The following is a 21771-nucleotide window of genomic DNA, read 5'->3' on the forward strand; positions in this document are numbered from 1 at the left end:
AGCAAATGTTCAAACAGCACAAATGTTTTATTTTTGTTTCACAAGCGACTGCTTGTTCCTCGTTGCACAGCTATAATCCACAAAACTCAGTAACATTTTCCTTTTTCTTTTTTTTTTGGAGAACTGTGAGCTGTTGTGTTTTTGTTTTACATCGACCACACAAAACACAGTTTAAACACCGGGAGACCACAGTCTGACGAGGGTTCAGGATGGCAGCTTAATGACGGGCGATGCTCAGTGATCGGGTTTTTCTGATGGCGTGAAAGATGAAACTTAACGTTCGGTTAAAACTGGCGAGTCGTGAAGGTGGTAACAAAGTGGCTCAGTGTTGGTGGAAAGAGCAGTCGAGTGCAGTGAAAAAGTCAACAAGGAAACACACACACACACACAAACAAATGTTCTGTCATTAAACCAGGGATGACGGCCGGAGGAACAGATTAGAGCCCCAACTTTAAAGATAATGACCACCTCTGCATATACATGCGAGATAAGAATACAACGCGTCGGTATTTACTACAGATTATTCATCTACTTCATGTAATCAGTCCATTTTCAGTCTCTTGTGTGGCGTCACTTTATCTTCAACATCAGAGCACAGCCCTGCACAACAGCCTGAGAGCGCTGCTCGTCATTTTCCGAATCAGTTTTCATTTTTTCCTGATACAATTTTGAGATTTCCTATCAACCTCCTACTCCTAGCACATTTATTTAGATTTCACTGATCTCTGAAGTTCTTTGTGTTCTCGTAAGTTAGCAAAAGCTCTGACAATAACAACATATGCAGCTTAATACAAAATAAATATGAGTAATGCTGATACTGGAAGGAAATCCTGTCTGTGCAAACAATTCTAAAGAAACCACAAAAAAAATGTACAAAACAAAACCTCTGCCTGCGTCTTCCCTGGCATAAGTGACAAAATGAATTCTGTGAATGTGAATGAAAAAAATCACTATCAAGCAACAAAACTGACACACACACACAAAAGAAGATTGAAAAATGGTCTCACGATGTCCAACCAAGCAGAAACAAACATGTTTGCAGCCTGATATTTAAAACTGTTCCAGCCTCTGTGGCAGGCTTCCCTAAACTTTAACTAACACTGAAGTTCAGACCTCTGTGCTTGTTTCACTTTATTCAGACTAATGATCCTTTCACACCTTCTATCATCAAACAGTTCTGCTGGAAAGTAAATATTCAGGGTTGCAAAAGGCGGCAGTAAAGCTCGACCATGTTTACCCACAAACAAACAAATAAAAAGGTATTTTGTTCCCACTGAAGAGATAAAATGTTAATCATATCAGTGTGCTTTCTACAAACCAGTGAACGCTCCACAATTATAAACATAAGTTTTACATGAATTGTGCTTGTTTACTGTGTCACTGCTGTAACTCACGAGTGGAACACACACACACACACACACACACACACACACACACACACACACTACAGAGTCTCCCATTCCCTCAAATGCAGCTTTGGCTGAGTCTTTTAGTGGCAGTGGGAAAGCGAAGCCAGTAACAGTAAACACGTCGCAACAGTGCTCACTTGTTTTGAAGTACCATTAAAAAAATGTGACACACAAGAGAATCCCCACGATATCGTTTCAACACTATTCACTAAAGGGCACTGCGATAAACTACAAAAAGGTTTTACAATCATGTCAGGCATTGGTACAACAGCTGGACTGAGCAGACAAGGGAACATTTCAACAGATCGATCTCTACGTTTGACGACACTTCTTTGATGCTCATTTAAAGTGGATGTTTTTTTTCCTTTATCAGATGTCTGCACTGCAGAAAAAAAAGTGCATGCCTGTTGGATTCCTGGATCTGGGATAAACACACAGGGAAAAAAACAAAAACAAACAAACATGAAATCTTCATTTCTATCTGAGCAAATCCTGATTTTGCTGTTTAACACCGACTGGCTCCAAACAAAAGTGAGTCTCTAATTAAAATTCTAGCGAGGAAAGGTTCGTCCTGAACATTGCAGCACAAACAGAGCTGCACAAACTGGAGTGAGACAAACCCCTGTGCTGCCAGCACGAGATATTACCCTTTTTCAAAACCACCATCCTGACCATTAAAGTCCTTCAGGTTATGTGCCACCATGTCAGCTGACCAACAGCCAAAAGTTACCAGAAAAACATTTATTTCCAACAGCAGCAGCAAAAAGAAAAACTGTAACAGATACTTTTTTTAAAAAGTGCATCACTTGTTTATGCTTGCTTTGACATAGCTGTGACATCATCACACCAAAAAAAACTTTCCACCACAGGACCAATCGGGAAGTTTTAGGGTGACGGTTTGCCAGTTTGTCAATGTGGGACTTGTTTCAGGGTCAAATACCAGCTACTACAGCTACTTAAATTTAGAGAATTCTTGAATGGGTTAAACTATGAAAAAGACTAGAAGAAGAACCAGCAAACTACTGGAAGCCAGGTGGAGAACAAGGAAACGGAGAAAAAAGATGAATAATGCAGGATGCCAAAGAGTCATTGCATGCTGACCCATGTTAGCCTTGGCAAAAACCAAACAGTGATGTGAAACAAACAAACAAAACAACAGTAGTACAAATGTCCTAAACATCGATAGGACCAACACATCAAAAGTGGCTCTGAAACACTGAAAGGCCAGTGGATGCTTTACTGCGTCATAGATCAGCGTAGTCTGGTAACACACCTGCACATGACTCACTGCTAGACTCAATGCTAGGTTTTGCAGTAGATGACAGCAACGAGCAGTCAGGGGTTATGTACTGAGGATTAATAATAAACCCAACATGGTTTAACTGAAGAGCCTACATTATTTAGCATGCAACGTTAGCTAGTAGCAAGTAGCTAACATTAATATCCATAAACAATAAGTAGCAACTTTTAGAGCTAAAAACTGAAGATGTGCTCAAAACTGCAGTTCCACTACTGTCCACTTGAGGCTGGCTCCAGAAGTGAGTGAATTCACAAAGAGCGCAGTGTTAAAATGCCCAACTTTACCGCATTAAAGAGCCTGTTTATAGCGAAAAACGCTTATAGCCTAGTAGATAGTTTCCTCCCCCATAACAACTCTACACAGGTTTTTTTTTTTTTCCTATATCCATCCATTTGCTTACTGTTAGCTTCAAAATTGGAGGTGTGGCGACTTTATCTGACAGGTATTGCAACACAGGTCACTGTATGGACATCGATACCATGTTGGTGCCTTTTGGATACCAACACGGTGGCTCCGAGCAACCGTCGCTAATACACTCATCTAAAACCAATGAGTGACATCACAGTGGCTACATGCATCTTTTATATACAGTCTATAGTTCAAACAGACAGTTGGTTATGTGGAGTAGTGTAATGTTTTGCTGCAGTACCAGTTACTCTTGTAAAATTGTTAGCTACTTGCTAAAGTTTCATGATAGCTCACCAACAAGCGGCCACTGGATGAACGTCGGCAGGCTCACATCGAGAACTCGCAGGAGTCATTTTACAGCCTGTATTGTAGCTTACTGGTCCTCAGTTACACTCTCATAACTATTGGTTTTCATTTATTATGCGAGTTACAGACAGAGCCAGGAGCCAAACAAAATGTTTGGAAACTTATTTCAGTTTCCAAGAAAAACGAAGAAAAAAAAAAAAGTCAAATATAATAGTGAATGCTGAAAACGAACGCTTTGTTAGATCCCAGTGCAGGACATGAGACTCAAGCGTTCCAGCAGTGAGGGCTTCCACTGCCACGTTGCATCATAACCTAGGAAATGTACGTGACGCAGAAAGTAAACAAGTTTCACAAATAAGTTTTCATTGATGTAACTCTTGCAGTGTATTAAACAGGGAAAACTAATGATATATAATGAGTGGATCCTTTAAAGCAGCAGACCGCTGTCTTTGTCCAGCATGAATCTGCTGTTAGTGGCACAGATTAGATTTAGAGTATTGCATTTTAAATCAGCATCAAGCAGAAACGTCAGCACGTCACAGATCTGATTTAGCATTAACAGAATGCGTTTTTGTTCGCGGCAAAGAAGAAGCTCGTGTGCTTTTTTCATTAGAGATGCACAGGATTTTTTTTTCTCTTTTCCAGATGTTAAATCACTTCCACGCAAAGACCACAAATGTGTTTTGTATATTTTGGCAGCGGTGATTTAGTGAGCGTGACAGATGGAGTAGACAGCAAGTGCAAGGCCTTTTTCTGCTTTACCCCAAACAAAGGAGGAGAACAGAGCTCAAAGGACATCGAGTACAAATACCGACCCCCCGTGGGCTCAAAAGACGGCTGCTGGAAACGACAGGAATTTCATCCTGTACATTACAACATGAGACAACTTTTCATCGACACAAAGGTACGAGACAAGTTTTCTCCAGCCGCCTTTTAACCCCACTCAAAGGTTTCAGTGTTTGATATTCCAAACAGACTTTTGGTGGCATTTCCCTGTAAGGTGACAGTAGGAGGAGGTCATTTCTCCTGCAGCAGAGCGGGGATGTTTATGTTCCAGCCGATGGCTTGCCGATCAAAGCCACAGGTGAACAGGTTGCAGGTGGTGTTGTCTTCACACCAAGCGGAGCAGCAGACCATGCGCCGGTGACCCTAAATCATAAAACAGAAGACGCAGCAGCTGTGAGGGTGACATTTTTACTTTGACGTGGATCCTGAGCATCCTTGTTCTTAAGCAGTAAACAGAAAATTTCAAGAGGCTGCACTTTTCATTTTTATTTCTGTGGCTTAAATTCTTAGTGGAGGTTTAGTCTTTGTTTTTTGTTTAAATGGTAAATCTCGCACTCACCTGTCTGTTGCTTCGTGGGAGTCGAGCCAGTCGCACCCCGGACATGTCAAACAGCCGGACCTGCCGATTGTCGTGAGGAAGAGCGATGATTTTCTGGTTCACCGACACGCTGATCCTGAAAGGAGTAAACAGGGAACACAGGGTCAGGCTTTATCTGCAGTATATGGTCTAATCAGAGCCAAATCACATTCATATTTGAAAGAGCAGGGACGCGTATGTTTGTGACATTTAAAACTGAGCCTTTTAAGCTCAATTCTGCTCCCTTATAAATACATTTGTAGATTTTTAGTAGACCTGCGTAGTCATTTTAATGTATTCCTTCCTATAATCGTTACTTTTTAATGACATAAATATAAACAGGTTTACACACCTGTTGACTGCAGAGTCTGTGCGGATGGTTGCTATGGGCGACCTCATGTTCTTCAGGTCCCACACTTTGACGGTTCGATCGTCGCTCCCAGACACCACGTTATCTCCCACTGTGAACACTGCTGACGTCACCGTGCTGCCACAGGACGAGAAAACAAGTCCAGTTTAGACTTCAGAAAACTTTCATTTCATCAGCTTCTTGTTCTGTTTCCTTTTAAAGCCGCTGTAACCGTTTCCATTACCTCCTAATTGCAGTTAGGAGGTAGGAACTGAAAACGTAATGTTTTATAGTGGATTTCTTTCAGATATCTATCATCAGTAAAGATAGTGGGTGAAGGGGCAGTGGTGGTATAAAGCCCTGTGCAAATATTAAATGATTTACTAGTCGTGCTTCACTCTGAAGTTGATAGATGGTCACTGTAAAGAACAAACTCTGATTACATAGATCTATCTTCCACCTAATCTTATATCCATCTGTGCTTTCCTTCACTCCCTTGGTAGTAGCTCCAATAAGCTGCTTTAAAGTTGAGAAGCAAACAGTAATTCCAGCCCCGCCCACTTTGCATTAGCATAACGTCACGTGTAACAGGTCGCTGAATTTTCTTCCACCCTCTCTGGTGACCATGTCAGTGTTAGTCTCTTGCTGTGTGCAAAGCTCATTTCACAGGTTTGTCACCAGCAAAGAAGAGCTTGTGCACAAATATGCCAGCAGCTGAAACCAAGCAGCACCAGCACTCAGGAATGAGAACTGACTATTAGTCCCCATAAAGTCCCTCATTAAAATATCCATCTTTACTGTGGCTTACAGCAACAGAAATGACCGTTAAAAATGGTACTGAAAAAGGTTTTTGTCTTTATAGCCAAACTCTCTATTCCTAATACAACACACACGTTAGGAAACATGTATGAAAGTTTACATTATTTGAGACATAGCTGTATGCATCTATACACCAATGCAAAATAACTGGGCTTCCACTCCACTGTGGTTAATTGTACTACAGCACTCTAAAGTGCTCTTTATGAACCACCTGCCATAAAGGCAACAGATAGAGATGGATGCATGGGTGTTCGGCTTACTCAGTGTGCCCCTGGAACACGTTGACAGAGTGGATGGACGGGTCTCTGAAGTCCCACAGCCTGAAGGTGGTGTCCCTGGACGAGGTGACTACCAGACGCTGGGTGGGGTGTGTGCAGCAGTGGGTCAGCTCCTGGTCGTGCCCTGAAGAGACAGCAGCACACAGTGAGGAGCATACACACCTCCTTTTTTCCCTTCATGTTTATCTTTCTTTTTAAAAGCTGCCATTCTTACACTGAGGAATGTTTTCCAGTGCAGCTACACTGCACCATCTCCCGTTTAATATCTTAATTTATTCCAATTTCACAGAGAGACCTTCATTCGGCTGAACACCGCCCAGTTCAAAACTGACTGCAGCACCTTTAATGACACACAATCCCTCCCAATTTCCTGGTTTTTATTCATCAGTCAGACAGATACAAACTCCACTGTCTGACATGACATCAGTAGGCAAGTGTAAGCAAGTCCATCACAGAGGCAATCAAAAACGTTAGGAAATATTGAATGTTATAGTTTGATAAGAGAGTAGAAATAATGATTTATTTAGACATATGGTAAAATACTTTCTTGTCTGAAACTACACAAACGTGGGGCCTGATACTACATTTCTACACGCCTTAGAAACACCACAGGCCTCCTCTCAGGAGCAGAGGAGGCCTGTGGCGATTTAAACCGATTACATTCTCACTGCATTCCTCTTCTGCTTTGACGTAATTGGGAGAAGATTTACGATTCCCTGCTTTTCAAAAATGGCAGATTCCAAGTTGTACAGGTCATCTGTGTTTTAAATACAAACTGAAAGAATTAAGGGCAACACAATTACATCTCTGAGATAATAAACATCTACTTTAGGGAGATGACTAAATACATGCCAATGAAATAAGATCAGCACCATAAAAGGAAGCAGAATTTCATAACTGTAGTGCAGAACAGATGATTTGAAATGTTTAAACAGTTCATTTTCAACTAGAAAGGAGAACCACAGCTTTGCTCTAACTAACCAAATCTGACAATATAACCAAAAACACTTCACAGAAGTTGGGTCAACTCAACTCAACTAATAAAATGTCATCAAGTCAACTTCAGAGAGATTGAAAGGCATATTTTTCTCAGTGTGGGCTCCACATTTTTATAATAAACACAATATTTCATATTTCAATACTTTCGTCTTCCTACCAGTGAGTGAGTGGACCAGCTCTGACGTCTCCACATCGTACAGATTGGCGGCTCGGTCCCAGGAAGCCGTCACAACCTGTTTGCCCCCAACCAGCCAATCAGCAGCGATCACCACACCCTGATGGCTGCGGAGAGTTGTAGTCGCCACACGGATGGAAGGGCAGTCGTTCGGCCCCTCCGCCTCGCCGTCGGCCTCATCTTTGTCTGAGAAGTCCACGTCGTCTTCACAGGGTGTCTGCTGCTGATGTAGGAGGGAGAGGAAGAGGCGTTGACGACAGGAACACTAACAAGTTTTAAAATATTAAGGGGGAAAGCTTACGCTGATATCAGCAACAGGCTGTGGAGTCGGCAGCTGCACCATGTATCTCCAGATGTGAGCTGTCTGATCTCCAGATGCTGTGGAGGAGGCAGAGATAAAGGGGTAAGACAGCTGCTGAGAGTCAAGGAAAAACTAATAAAAAGAAATAATGCTCCATTTGTGTCCATGTTTTACTTTATGGTTAAAACCAGCAGTAAAAAGACAACAGCACTTATTCGTTGACACTTTCAGTCCTTCTGCAGAAGCCTTCTCGTGTCTGGGTTATGGTTTCTCAGATGTATGGAAACAATATTTCACTTCAGTTTTATTTTTCCAGCTGCTGCAATAAGTACACGCAACACAGATTTGGCTGCTTCAGCTTTAACTCTTAGTTATGTTGATACTGTCGATGGTTACCTGTTAGAGCCATCTGTTCAGTGGGGTGGAACTTGATGGAGTTCACTGTGGAGACACAGATATGCACTCTGTCACATGACAAACACCACTGAGGCATAGTATACCAGGTAATGTTTTTCTGACTGCCAGTTTTATGATGGCTGTTTAATCACTGTGCAATAACAATTTTAGCAGGTCACAATGCTGCAGGATCTACTCCTTAAACAGAAGAGATTATCACGTGCTGGTTCAGCAATTCCAGGGTTGGACATTTCTAACTCTACCTGATCCTTGATGACCCATATATTTGAGGAGGCACTTTCCCGTCTCAATGCTCCACAGCATAGCAGAGTGGTCTGTTGGAAAGCACACAGGACAGTGTGAGTTTTTATTTATTAGCAATTGTCCATCACGCTTTAGTTTAGGTCTCAGCTTGGAAAGGAAAAAAAAAGATCTTAAACATGTTTAAATATGTTGACATTGTAAACAACAGAAGGAAAGATAAAGACACATGAACCTCTGAGTTTGAAGACAGAAGATGAAGCTAGAGACAAAACCACCGCCACAGAAATGAAGAAAAAATAAGACTGTATGACGTAAATAAAGTACGAGAGCATAAAAGAAAATACCTGCAGACGCTGTCCCGAGCACCACAGGTTGGGTCCTGGTGACGCTGAGGTCCCAGATGCCGTCCCTGTGACCCACATACTCTTTGACCAGCTGGCACACCGCTCTGGACGTGGTCGCTTTGAAACTGGACACAATCTGATGGTAACATCAAGCCAATGTTAACACTGACCAGGAAATCCCAGATAATCCCAGACGTGTCCCTAACAGGATTCCTACACACCTCACCTTCTCAAACCCCCCCCCCCCAACCCAAACATTCCAGGATCCATAATGTCACTAGAGGTGACTGAGGGGTCTTACATAAAAATATGTAAGAAATGTCTTTAAGTCTTTTCCGAATTGGTCAAATCTTTCAACACACCCAGTGTGAGGCCCCAGACAAATGTAAAACTAACAATGGAAATAATAAAAACTAAACAATCAACTGAACTGAAATGTGTAAACTCGCTCTGGAAACTAACTGAAACTAAATTAAAAACTAAATAAATAACTGATAATTCTGTTATTACAAACCAAATCCCTGACCCCACTGTCTCTCCTGACACTTGTCATCTTTCTCTGGGCCCCTCTTTGGCATTTTGGTTTGTTTGTTTTTTATTCTTTAAAGGGGATAAAAGTTTTAAGATGTTACTAAATCTAAAGTTCAATTTGATCACAGATTTTATTGTTAAGCCATCAGTTTCTCGAGCTGTGTAGGAACCCTGGTCTGATGGAGGGAGGGAGGAAGCAGGTCAGCAGGACTGAGGATCACTGAGGAGCTGCTCAGCAGGGTCCTTATAGTATGCCAGTGCTAATTAGCTTTGGTGAACAGCAGTGTTATTCACTGGGTTCAAGAGCTTTTACCAAAATATCTTTGTTCCTGTTTCTTTTAAAGCTCCTGAAGTATCAGACTGGCAATCGCACACTCAGACGAGCTTTAAAACAAACTACCAGACAAACCCAGATGAAAGCATTCGCATTATTCATACGGTATCAGTACTGCGGATCACTAAAACTAAAAAAGAGGGAGGAAAAAAGAAAACAAAGCGGCCAAAGTTATGGTTAGACACGAAACCGAGGAGTAGTTTTTGTCATCTGTATCAAGATTTTGTTGAGACGTTTACATTAAAGATGGGGATGATACAAACAGGACTTCTGGTTCGTTTTGGGCACAGACCACTAAATAAGTTCCAACTGAAACAAAGTAGGAGAACATCAAGACAGAAATCAATCATCTGATACACGAATCAAGAGAAACATTAAACAAAATCTGAAGGATTGAAGACAACAAATGATAGTCAAACGGATGACAGGGTGTGAACCAGCGGTTGTGATTGTTAGCAAGCAGAGCAGTACGTTCTCGTGTACAAAAATAAATAAATAATATGAAGCAAGTAATTTCTTATGTCTTCTGTTATAACACTGGGAATGATATTAATCCATAACTTGTGCACCTGTAACATCAACGCACCATGTTACATTTAAAAAAGCAGCAACAGGGACGTTTGGGGAGGTTTAAGGAAATGCGAAGCGCTGCAGAAGAATTATGGAGCAGTGACTCTCTACAGTTTGTAGTGTCAGAGTGCAGGCTGCCACAGCCACAGTGAGATTTTGCTTTTCTTAGTAAAATAATCAGTTAAAAGTGTGAATTATTTATTTAATATATCACTCCACGGTATGAATAACAGCTGGTCTTCTGTTCGGGGTCCCCCACTCGGCTGCTGGTTTCAGGCTGCTCTGCATAAGTATCATTCTGGCCACCAAAGTCCTCAAACTCACAAAGAGAGCAAACATCAACTTTCTGATGAAGGATCATCAGCAGTGATGAGAGCTGGACATGCAGCTACAGCTGAGCAGTTTTCAACAGAAGAGTCCCCATTTTCTATGTATTAGAAAATAGTATTTTCTAATACATAGTATTTTGACTACTCCCACTTGGGGATCTTAAATTAAATAAATAAATAAAACAGCTATGGTAAGGCTTTTGAGTTTTAGAGTCCCATGCCCTAAAAACTGTGATCATACCTCATGTTTTTACCAGGAAAATGAGTCATTCTGTCTGGGTTGTTACTTTAATTGAGGAAGTTCAAGTAACTCGGGATTCCTACGGCCAAGTTTTAAAACAAATATGAAGATATGTTTGGGTTTTCTGTCATTTTAAGTCACCCAAATATTTAAAGTCACCATTAATACTGACAGTTAAAAAGTAATCCAAGTAAAAACTAAACGTTTTTGTTTAAAAAAGCAAAATCTGTTATAGGCACAGACTTTTGAGCAGGCCACACACGTGACTCTGCCAGCAATGATCTACAGCAGCCAGGAAATGCTCCTCAAAAAAGCATTTTGAAGCTGGTCCGTGTTAAAGATGCCTCCACAGTGTACCATTATGTGAATGCCGACGGTAGCGGCATAAAACGAAATAAAAAGGTGCAACTGAAAAGGCCCGTTAGGGAGATGATAAAGAGCTGGTTTATCTCACGCAGGTAATGAGAGAAAAGCTCAAAAGCCTACATTTGGATGACCAAGTCTCTTGGGGAGGGAGGTTCGCCCCCCTGGCTGGGCTGTTCATGCATATTGGCACACAAGGGGAAGAAATCAACAAGTTACCCATGAGTCTCCACCCCACAACTCCCAGCTGGTTACGCTGAAGTTGCGGGATCCACCTACTCTGGCATGGCAAGAATTTGAACGCGGCTACAAGCAAAAAAGTGAAAAAAGAAAGCAAAGCAATTCTTTTCTTTAACATTCAAAAGTCATGTGAGCTCACACGGACAAAGCGGAAACAGGCGCTAAATAAACCTCCTCAAATTTTTGTCTTTACTGACTGCAAAACAAGTGACACTGAACATTTTTACTGCGTTGTTTTCTTTATATAATTGAGATGGACAAAATAATATTAAAAATAGACTAAGGGTGCTCTTCATGATGCCAACGAGCTTCGTCTCTCCTCCCATGGCTCAGAAATGATGCAGCTATACTGAAGTCTTGTTTTTTTGTTTGTTTGTTTTTTAAATTGAGGTGACGTATACGAGCTGCACCTCTACACGGCACAGTTTACTCTCACTGTGCTTCCTTTGTTGTGCTGTGAGTAAGAATCAACAGATAATAGAACATGGTAAATGTATGATATGAATAATGTGCCATCACACATAATGTGTGATAAACCTGAAATAAAGAAATAATTTTATGGCAAAATGTTGAATCATCACACAAAGTAGTTGTTTATTTTACCACTGACACGCTTACACAGCCACACCGTTTATTACCCTTCAGGTTATAATAATGAAGGTAAATAAACAGCCGAGAACTTATAAGAAGAAGACACTTGTACATAAATTGGAAGGTTTAAAAGGAATATTCAATATAGATTAAAACAAACAGTATTACTACTGCTAATAATAATAATCAGCTATTTTTGTCAGTTCAAGTATTTAATAAGTAACTACCTTTTATCTGAGTTCTGGGGTCATTTATATCAATTATTTTGAGCTCATTTAAGGAAGAGCCACAGTTGGAGGAAATGAGGAAACACGTTAGTATAATGAAAAGCACCCAAAGGCTCACAAAAACTGAACTTCAGATCTTTTGTGAAGGAAGGATTTACAGAAACTCTGTTTAATAAGCAATAATTACAGAAAATTTCCAAAACCTTACAAACTGGTAACTTATAATATCAGATACATAAAACAATTTAATTTACAAACATTTTCGATTTACCTTGCTCGTTGAGGCCTTGTAGGTCGTCTTCAGCTTTTGAGAGAGCTGGCTGGTGCTGTGGCTCGCTGTGAATTTCATACAAAAACAAAAAGAAGTCAGAGAAGTCAAAGGTCAGAGGATTAAAACAATCAAAAAAAAGATGAGTAATATATCTATGCTACCTATAACATAACTGTACATGAATCTCACCTTTTGTTTTAAGTGCTCCTTTTGCTAAATCCGCCCCTTCAAATGTTTGTCCCTCTGCAGCCAAGCGATCATTCAGTGTTTCAATCTCTCTGCGTACTGAAAGTCAAACATGTCGCGCATTAAAAGACATCTGAATGTGTCGTTTTATTCACCACAGCAGGGTTAGCAAGTTACTCTCCATTGCTGAGTAGTAGCTTTCTGCTTACTTGGCCACAGAAACTGATAAATTCATTTTATTTTGTAGGAATTTATCATTTTTTTCATGCATCTCAATAAAAAAAAAAAAAAGTTAAATGCATTGAATAAAATTAAGAAATGCAAACTGCTTTCGTTTTTGTGTTGGGTCTCTTGCTGCACAGTGAATTATTACAAAAGCTAGAGCAATCACTTCTGCTTTCATGGGAACTTACATTCGAGGTTTTCTATGTAGAGGTTTTCAAACTCCCTCTCGATCTGACTGAACAGGTCCAGCAGATTGCTCCTCAGAGACAGAGGCAGCTTGGAGTCCTGGAGAGGGTGGAAAAAAGGAGAGCATTAAAAAAACGTGGAAATATGAGGGATTATCCAAAGAAGCTGTTCTGGTCACTTGGCCACCTTACTGACGTGCCTCTGCCCACTTATTTTGAAGGATTAACTAAATTATATCTAACTTAATTTCACTGACTAGGGCAAACAAACTGCTTCCTCTGGATGTTTTCAGTGGGAGGAAGATTTCATTACCCTGAATAGAATCGACTTTGTGCCATTTTCTAACCTGGATCATTGAGCATGCATCAGGACTGACTGTGAAACATGACAAAAAATGCTTCAGACATTTGCTGGCGCTGCCCAAAAATAAGGCATTACAAAGACGTTTTCCCTAGGAAGGTAAACTTCTACCATCCTGTTGCAGAGTTCTCCCATAGATTTCAATCCATTCTCTGAGCACGAAAACAACATTACAGAGTGAGAAAGCCTGCAGAACAAGCAGGCTATATATCTGGTACCAACAGCACAAATTTACTGCAACAAAGCACAGGAACAGCCTCTTATCACACCATAAACCTGGAGGAAGGAAATAATCGTGAACTCAGGCTCGGGCAGGAAAGAAGGAAAGAATTAGTAAAATCATCCATAAAAGTGAAAGAAACAGTGAGATGGTTACAGAGCACTGGGGAGGTCTTGGTGCCTTACAGGTCTGAATGTGTTTTTATAGGGCAAACAAACAGGCTTTGACAAATGTATACCATTCTGCAAGACTACTGCTGCTATAAAAGGAAACTCTAGACAGAATTTCTCTTTATCCCATTTTACAATGTGCTTTAAACTTCCTTAAATAATCTATAATGTGTTGTAATGGACTGATATACAAATAAAAATAAATACACAATATCTGACTTTTTTTTAAAGAATGTCATGGGTTAAACTGATATTTAGACGATTTTAAAAAATGTCCATCAATGGGACATTAATCACTGCAGTTTAGGTTAAGAGTCATTTGATAACTGTAGCTTTCAAGTTTCTTTAAATTACATGAAAAGCACAAAAGATTTAACAGAAAAAACCCAAAAGACACAAAAAGAAAAAAAGAAAAAAAAAAGGTAAGCGTGCACAAATTCAGACATTTTTTAGAGGTTATTCCCAAAGGCAACATAATGTGATGGGAAAGTCTGCACAGTAAATGCCTCTGATTAAAAAATAAATAAATAAATCCATCCTCCCTCTTCACCCCTTATCCAGCTCAGAGGTCAGGTCACCAAGCAAGACCAACACAGAGGCAGACAACTGTTCATGCTTTAGAAGCTCTAATAAACTAAACTCGACAATAAGTAAAAAACAAATACCCAAGGACAAAAACTATGATGAAATATATGACACCTGAGGGTGTGCTCACGTCAGGCATTCCACACTGCGCCTGAGCATGCCTGCAAAAACAGCATAGTTGGACACATGTAGCATGACTGGTGATGAACTCTACCCTAACGACAGCCAGCACATGTACAGAGAGGGCAAAAGTCATCACCTCCAAAGATGATGACCACAAAAATGTATAAAAAGATTAACCTTGTCATAGTCTGTAGGAGCACTTTACAAGAGAAGAGTATGTGAGAGGAGAGGGTACATCCTCAAACAACTGTTAAAAAAGTCGTTTAAATTAGTCAATCTCTTAAAACTACTTCTGCTTAAAATATCCATGTCAAGTTTTAATTATATTTTCATTGTTTTAACCCTTTAAATCCCAGTTTTATTACATGAGCGCCCTGTTTTTTTAGCCCCAAAAAACAAAAAAACTAAATATTTTCCAAAAAAAACATTTGAAGTAATATTTGTTTGTTATTATAATTAGGCCTTTAGATGGACTAAAGATTGGCACCAACAGTCATTTCGATCGCCTTTTATTTTTTTTCCAGGAGCGCATTTCATAAAATGCACACTATCGACCACGCCCAAAAAGTGCTATAAAAAATTTATATATTAATATTTTATTCCACTTTAAATTAGCCAATCTTTTAGACCTACTTCTCCTTGAAATATTCATGTCAAGTTTTAAAATAATAAAAAACAAACAAACATAAAAAGCACTGACAAAATGTCCAGTGCTTTAAAAATCAAGTGTTATAAGTCAGATTTGAATCCACCTGAGAAGGCTTTTTCACAGCGAGTAAACAGTTTTGTGTCGCTTTCTGTCTGTAGTTGAGTCAGCAGCTTCGACACAAGCACGGAGTGGAAGAGATCTCCAAGCTTTGGCCAGTCACGATGAAACGGGTCAGTGTGTGGAGCTCTCTTCGTTGTGTACTCTGCACAAAGCATGCCTTCTTTCTTTGACTGCCTTTGTGCTCGCAGCTACTTACATAGAAATCGGTCGTGGGTCAGCATTCAAAGGCTAAAGGGTTTGTGCTACATTTGAGATAATGACGTGAAAAAAAAAAGAAAGAGGGCTGACTACGACACAATGCTGCATGATGATACATGTACTGCTGCGTGAAGCCACAAGTCTACAGACTAGAGCACACTGAGGTATGAGATCTCAAAGTCCAAAACGACTGAAAATCTTTGCCTAAAATGAATCAAATGAGGGCAAAATGCAAAACAATCTTATGTTTTTAATTAGTCTTATGCTCAAAAGACAAATTCCTTTATATTAATCCTTATTACCGGTGTGGAGAACATTTTACGCACATGTGAGAAGTCAGAATATGTTAACATATATGAGCCTTGATCCCACAGGATTCAACATAACCAGCGGGTCCAATGTTGGGTAAATACACTGGCCAGGTGCTGGAGAGTGACATGTTTCCAACAGACAAGTTCAGCCAGGAACCGACTGAAATGAAACATAACTAATGACTATTATTTTTCTGTTTTCACATGAGTAAACAGATGTTCAAATAAAAGCTTTACATTTGGTGAATTTCCTGTAACCTTTGTTGCAAGTTGACAGCGATACCTACAAATGCAGGGAGAGTCTAAAGAGGCATGATACAGATTTTGAATACAACCAAAATCCACTGATACATTAGGCTATTTCCTTACAGACTCAGGATTAGTATATAAAGAAGGTGATGTAAGATTCAAACACCTGCTGATTCTTCACATCAGTAGAAACATATGCAAGATTGAAGTCACATCCTTCATGTGCATCATTATTTACATAGAGCAGCACTATTATGATTTGCATAAGAACAACTTTTCCACCTCAAGTTCACAGAGCTGAAAACATCCCATCTTCTCTCAAAGACATACTAAACAGGTCACAAACACTGATTTATTTGTAACTGCAAAATGTAGATATTATTTAAATAAACACAAAAGAAAACATCCTGTAATCTAGAAATAGTCACATTTTTTAAGGAGAGTAGAAGTGCAGCAACGACCACACCTCACCTCCACCTATTACTAATCAAGCCTAAACTACACCAAACGTATACAACTAATGCTAAAGCTCTACAAACTATGAGGGAAGTTACACTATTATCTGAAACACAGAGGGCGAAACACCTGAAACTTACCTCCATTCTCATGAAGGATTCCAGATTATCAGAGGACTGAGACCAAAAGGGACCAGAGTGAGAAAACAAAAAGTCATGAGGAAGGGATTACACCACGTCTGGTTAGAAACAGGCGCTTTCAGCAGGTTTAAATCTGCAACAGATTTAAACCTCTTTTCACTGCATGATCACAAGTTCAGCTTCCACATTCAGGGAGTTTTAGATTTGCAATTTAAGAAATTTGCACCATTTCTTCTTCTTAAGGTTATGAACCTTTCTTGCAGCAGGAAAAGCACGGATGCTGCTGACAACATTATCAATGTTACCGCTACGCTCAGGTGTCTCAGTAAACTAGAGCTGCTGAATGGTGGTAAAGTGATAAAGACCTCCATCTGTGCTTTTCCTACTGTGACATGTGAAAAGGACCAACATACAAACGCAAAAATAAAACAATAAATTACCTTAACTCAAGAAACAAACGCACATTGATTTTGATTCTTGGACTCTACTAACATAGATCAAAAATAATCCTTTTTTTTGTTCACTATCAGTTTTGATTATGTTTTTCTAGTTTCCTTTCTGCTCCCTTTAAGGGAACTTTCTTCTGATTAGCTGTCTCTTACAAATAAAAGGTTTGAACAGCAGGTGCTCAGAGACAGAGCTGTGCGCCTGAGACAATCATATTCATCATGTGCCACATCACTGACATCATACAGAGCCAAGAGTAAAAAAAAAACCTGTCTGAAGCAGGCTGCCTGAGCGTTTGGCCCACGGGGAGTACAATGTTTTACAACCATCAGCTGCAACTTTATATCCACCAGTAAGATAATCATGTATTGACCAAGCATTAACAAACAAGCAATAATAAAGCAATAATAAACCTGGTTATTAAAAAGTTTTACTGAATTTCTTCATATAAAAACACTAAAGTTAATTAGGAAAAAATCCTGCCAACCTAAATGAAACACAGGTCTGAATATCTATTAAGTCTACATGGCAGAGTGTGTTCAACACAGTCAGTCAAGACTGAAACCCAAAACCACATGTATGGGCTGAGCCAACAATGCCCTCACGTATTAAGGCTCACACGAGGACAACATTAATCCACGTGAAGCAGCAAACCCTGCTTTACAGATGCAGCTCAGCACTTTGTCAGACCCGAACAAACGATCCTGATATTTTTATTTTTATCTGAAGGTGCTGGACAGTATGTTAAAGCCAAATGCTAAAATGCCTCCCTGGCAAATAAATGACATGCACTGATCCTTTAAGAAACTGCAATAAAAAGGTGCTTCAGTGATTTTTGTAAGTGGCTAGATTACAGGTACACCAGGCAGGTGAGACAAGCCAGTGAACTGTGTTTCAGTTCAACAGGCTTTAACTCTCCCTGCTCTACATGTGCACCTCTAACTGAAGCCAAGTCTTAATTCAGAGGCTCCTAATCCTTTCCCTCTCCCTTTTTTTCTTGATTTACTCTCGATTCAGATAATTACCTCCAGGTAAGCTGTGTTTACCCTGCATCCTACGAGTATTTCAGCTCCTTATTGGCAGGCCACAGAGAAAGCGAGCAGGGTTTTTAACACCTGAGAAACAGGAACAAACACCACTGAGCTGAACGATCCACCCGAGCGAAGTTCAAATGGCTCAGCCTGTTCTAAATCCATCTGTTTATCCACTAAATGAAAACAATCTTACAGCACTCATCCAGTAATTGTGGCAAGCCAGCAACAATATAAACCATCATGTGTCCTCTAAACGGTTGTATTAAAAGCTAATTGGCTTAGGCTTACAACCAAAGTGCTTACGGGTGCTCACAGAAACAGCAGGACAGCAGCAGGCTAATACTGAAAGACAGCAGAGGAGTGCAGTTTCCAGAGGAGTAGCTGGAAATACAAGGCAGTTTTCATCCGTTCTCAGGGTACAATTTAAGGAATCATCACCTGTCCCTCCAGCATGTCTCTCTGCAGGCCGGAGCGGTCCTGCTCAGTGCTGTTGGTCCTGCGGATGGACAGGCTGTGGGACTTCCTCTTCTGCTTGGCCTGGCGGGCAGCAGCGCTACTCCCGCTCTCCACTGGCATCCCTCCGTTCAAACTTGATGCAACCACAGACTGAAAGTATAAAATCACAAAAGAGAGGCTGACCAAAGGGCGAAGAGAACAGATCCAGTCTTCTTCACTCACTGCAAAGCATCAAGACGAAATCCTAACCACTGCCAAGTACTGCACTTGGCAGTGGTTTTATTTGGCAGCTTCCACGTGTGAAAGTGTGAAATGACAAAGTGAATGAGTGTGAAACAGAGTGTTGCTCAGCGAGCACGCTTAATAAATCCCACTGGGATAGAAACTGAGAAGCTAACAACCACATCACAACCTTTTCTTTCAGCTCCAGAAACTGAAAACTGTCTGTGTTCAATATTTTGTTAGAAGAAGCTGAAATGTTCCAGTGAGAGACGAGCAATATTTGGAAGAAAAAAAAAAGATTATGGTTTCACAACAGCCAAAAGCTCATTCAATAATTAGACATGTAGATTTGCTACATTCACTAATAGAAATGTTCTCACTTTATGCAAGAAACGGCTGCACATGCAATATATGAAAAAAAAAACAACCTCTGAAATATTCAGTCTTTTTAACTTCATTCTGGAAACAAATAATACATTTGTAAAATGGATGAAGCAACAGGCAGAGAGGTTTTTGGAGAAACAAAATAATTGTTTCCAGATTACAAAGATATATTACTGTAATAAAATCCTGTCTCAGGTAACATTAACCCTTCGGTTATTTATTACAACATTAATCTTCATGACAAAATACAGAGAAAATTACATTGGATTGGACCTTTTGGCAGGCCTGCTCTGGCCCGGATTGTTCAAACCAATCTGCATAGTGCCACACCCACTTTTCTCTACCCAAGGAAACCAGTTTACCTGTAAGCTTACCAGAAAGGAAGCAGTTAAAGTTTTATTTTAAAAAAGAAAACAGAAGGTCTACAATATTAAATCTAAAAAAGCATCAGAATTTCCAACAGAGGAAACTGAAATAACAGCACCAGAGAAGGACGCCAGAGACGGCAGAACACTCAAAAGTGTTTTCTCTGGAGTGACAACAGTTTAAATGTTTTAAATAGGGTTACTTATGGCTCTGAGATGCAATTACATGAAATCTGCAAGTAAAAAAAAGAAAGAAAGAAAAAGAAAAGGTCTCATGTCAAATTTAGTGTAATAAATAGAAGAATGGACAAAAGAGGAAAAGAAGGACGAGGAGTTGTTGATCTGTGAGCCCAGGCCTCAGGTACAAACCTCTGAAGTACATAAAGTTGAGTCAAAATGTCAAACATTTTAATTTGCATTATAAGAGAACTTCAGTAAAGTTAACTTTATACCTACTCCAAGCATAATTATCTGTGGCTACAATAAAGTACTTAACGAAAGAAAACAGAGTCACTGATGAACTGCAAAGTCCTTAACCCAACACTGGATTAATTATGATCCTGTCATTTGAGCAATTTTAACCCAATATTAATTTTTCTTTTAATATCACCGTTAATGCCAATACCAGTTTATCATGGCACAAGTGGCCAGAAAATCAGTGTTTTTAGATGATTTTATACTTGGGCATTTTTTTAAAAACACATATTTTACCCAAGGAACATAACTTTATGGAGTTGACATCCACCCACTCATGTCTCCTTATGAGGGTGGGCCAGGTCAGTCATTTTAAGGGCTGTAACTAAAATGAATGCAACATTTTTCATGACTTCATTAAATGTTCTAAAGATACAGGAGAGAGAAGAAGAAAAAAAATCAGGTGGGCAGCACTCACTGACTCGTTCTTGTCATTTCATAAATCAGTGAGAGAGAGCAGAATATTTTCCTCTTTGAAGTGTTCAGGTTGGCGTTTAACTTGTTTATCATGAATCATAACTACAAAACAAAATCCCACACCATGATAGAAGCGGATGATCAACATCCTGCCCACTCCTACTTGTTATGCAGCTGAATAATTTCTAAGATGTTAAAAGAAAGCCTGCTGATCATACATTCATCAGGACCCATCACTTGAGATGTATGTATTTTAAAATAATCTAAATATTACGAATGACAAGTTACTTACCCCATCTGACTTACACAAAAAGCCTATGTGTGTGTTTTGCTCCAGGAACATTTCTGAGGTTTGAGTAATGTTTACACTTCACTGCTTACTGCCAGAAACAGATTATCAGAAGTCGGCTGAGGTGATAAGAACGCCAGGTTGCGTTGGATGACTTTACCCTTTCTACCGAGAAAAGAGGTCTGGCCCCTGTGTGCCAACCAACAGTCATCGTCGACCTCTTAATTTTATTTTTTTTCGGTTTTAAGTTTTGTTGGATTTAAGAACCAAAACTACTCAGTTATATTTAACCAACAAAACAGTTGGATTAGGTTCAGGAAAGGACAGTAATTTAGGTTCAACTACACAGAGAAACACGAAAGGAAGATTAATTTTTGGATGTTCAAATCAGTCTTCACACACATCTGAGCCTGGTGTGTGTTACATTTGTCCTTGAGTTGACACAAAGGTGTCTGGATACTAAAACATGCAAATAAGATGCGTTTTTAAATCACCAGTCAGGCTGAAACTATCACAGACATCAGAGAGTCGTCTATCCGTTACTGCCCGTTTCTGAGGAATAAAACCAGCCTTGTTTAGCTGTCTGGTGCCTAGTTCCTCCTGCTGACTGTCACTGGTGTAAGCGCAAAGAAAACAGCGCTAAGGTCACATTATCTTGCATTACATTTGGATAAAATGTTTTTTATTTAAAAAAAAAATAGCATTTAAGGTTTTAAAAAGAACGAAAATACCTGGGGGAAAAGTGGACCTTAACATTAGCAGTTCTAGACAATTTAAAGCGGCGATGCCCAGCTTAGCCAAGCTAACGTTTCCCCGATTAGCTGGTGCTGCCAGGCATGCTAACGGGCTAACGGTGAAAATAACCTGCTCAAACATGGAGGCCAACTCACCAGAAAGTCTACAAATACTCGTTTTTATTTCGGGAGTGGATGGGAACTGATGTCGTCGCTAACATTTTCTTCAAGGTCTGAGAATGCTGCGCAGGTTTTGTCCAAAATCCGCGTTGACAGCAGACGGGTACCGTTACGCGAGAAAAGATAACGAAGCCAATTCCGGTCCGAGGTTTTTTCGCAATAAAAGCCTACGCCGGTCACAGC

At 39.9% G+C, this 21771-nt stretch overlaps 1 protein-coding gene across 6 annotated transcripts; it reads right to left on the reverse strand.

Annotated features, from left to right (window-relative positions):
* Nucleotides 1-8: 8 nt before the first annotated feature.
* On the reverse strand, nucleotides 9-21721 carry LOC146553081 (WD repeat-containing protein 37). Of its 6 annotated transcripts, none has more exons than XM_085255478.1 (16): nucleotides 21565-21721; nucleotides 18506-18673; nucleotides 16587-16622; nucleotides 13008-13104; nucleotides 12598-12693; nucleotides 12409-12473; nucleotides 11299-11385; nucleotides 8712-8847; nucleotides 8367-8438; nucleotides 8104-8148; nucleotides 7708-7784; nucleotides 7389-7626; nucleotides 6215-6356; nucleotides 5139-5273; nucleotides 4769-4883; nucleotides 9-4572 (listed from the first exon to the last, which is right to left on the reverse strand). In XM_085255478.1, the coding sequence occupies exons 2-16, from the start codon at nucleotides 18641-18643 to the stop codon at nucleotides 4441-4443; spliced, it is 1611 nt and encodes a 536-aa protein (XP_085111604.1). In that variant the 5' UTR covers nucleotides 18644-18673; nucleotides 21565-21721; the 3' UTR covers nucleotides 9-4440. The 6 variants fall into 6 exon arrangements, with proteins under 6 accessions (XP_085111604.1, XP_085111603.1, XP_085111605.1 ...); XM_085255477.1 differs by having other exon boundaries at nucleotides 7389-7629; XM_085255479.1 differs by lacking the exon at nucleotides 16587-16622 and having other exon boundaries at nucleotides 7389-7629.
* Between the last annotated feature and the right edge of the window lie 50 nt (nucleotides 21722-21771).

The sequence above is a fragment of the Mchenga conophoros genome, linkage group LG18, assembly GCF_057382185.1.
Source record: "Mchenga conophoros isolate Kocher_MC1m ecotype Shallow Benthic linkage group LG18, M_conophoros_male_GT1.1, whole genome shotgun sequence".
NCBI lineage: Eukaryota > Metazoa > Chordata > Actinopteri > Cichliformes > Cichlidae > Mchenga > Mchenga conophoros.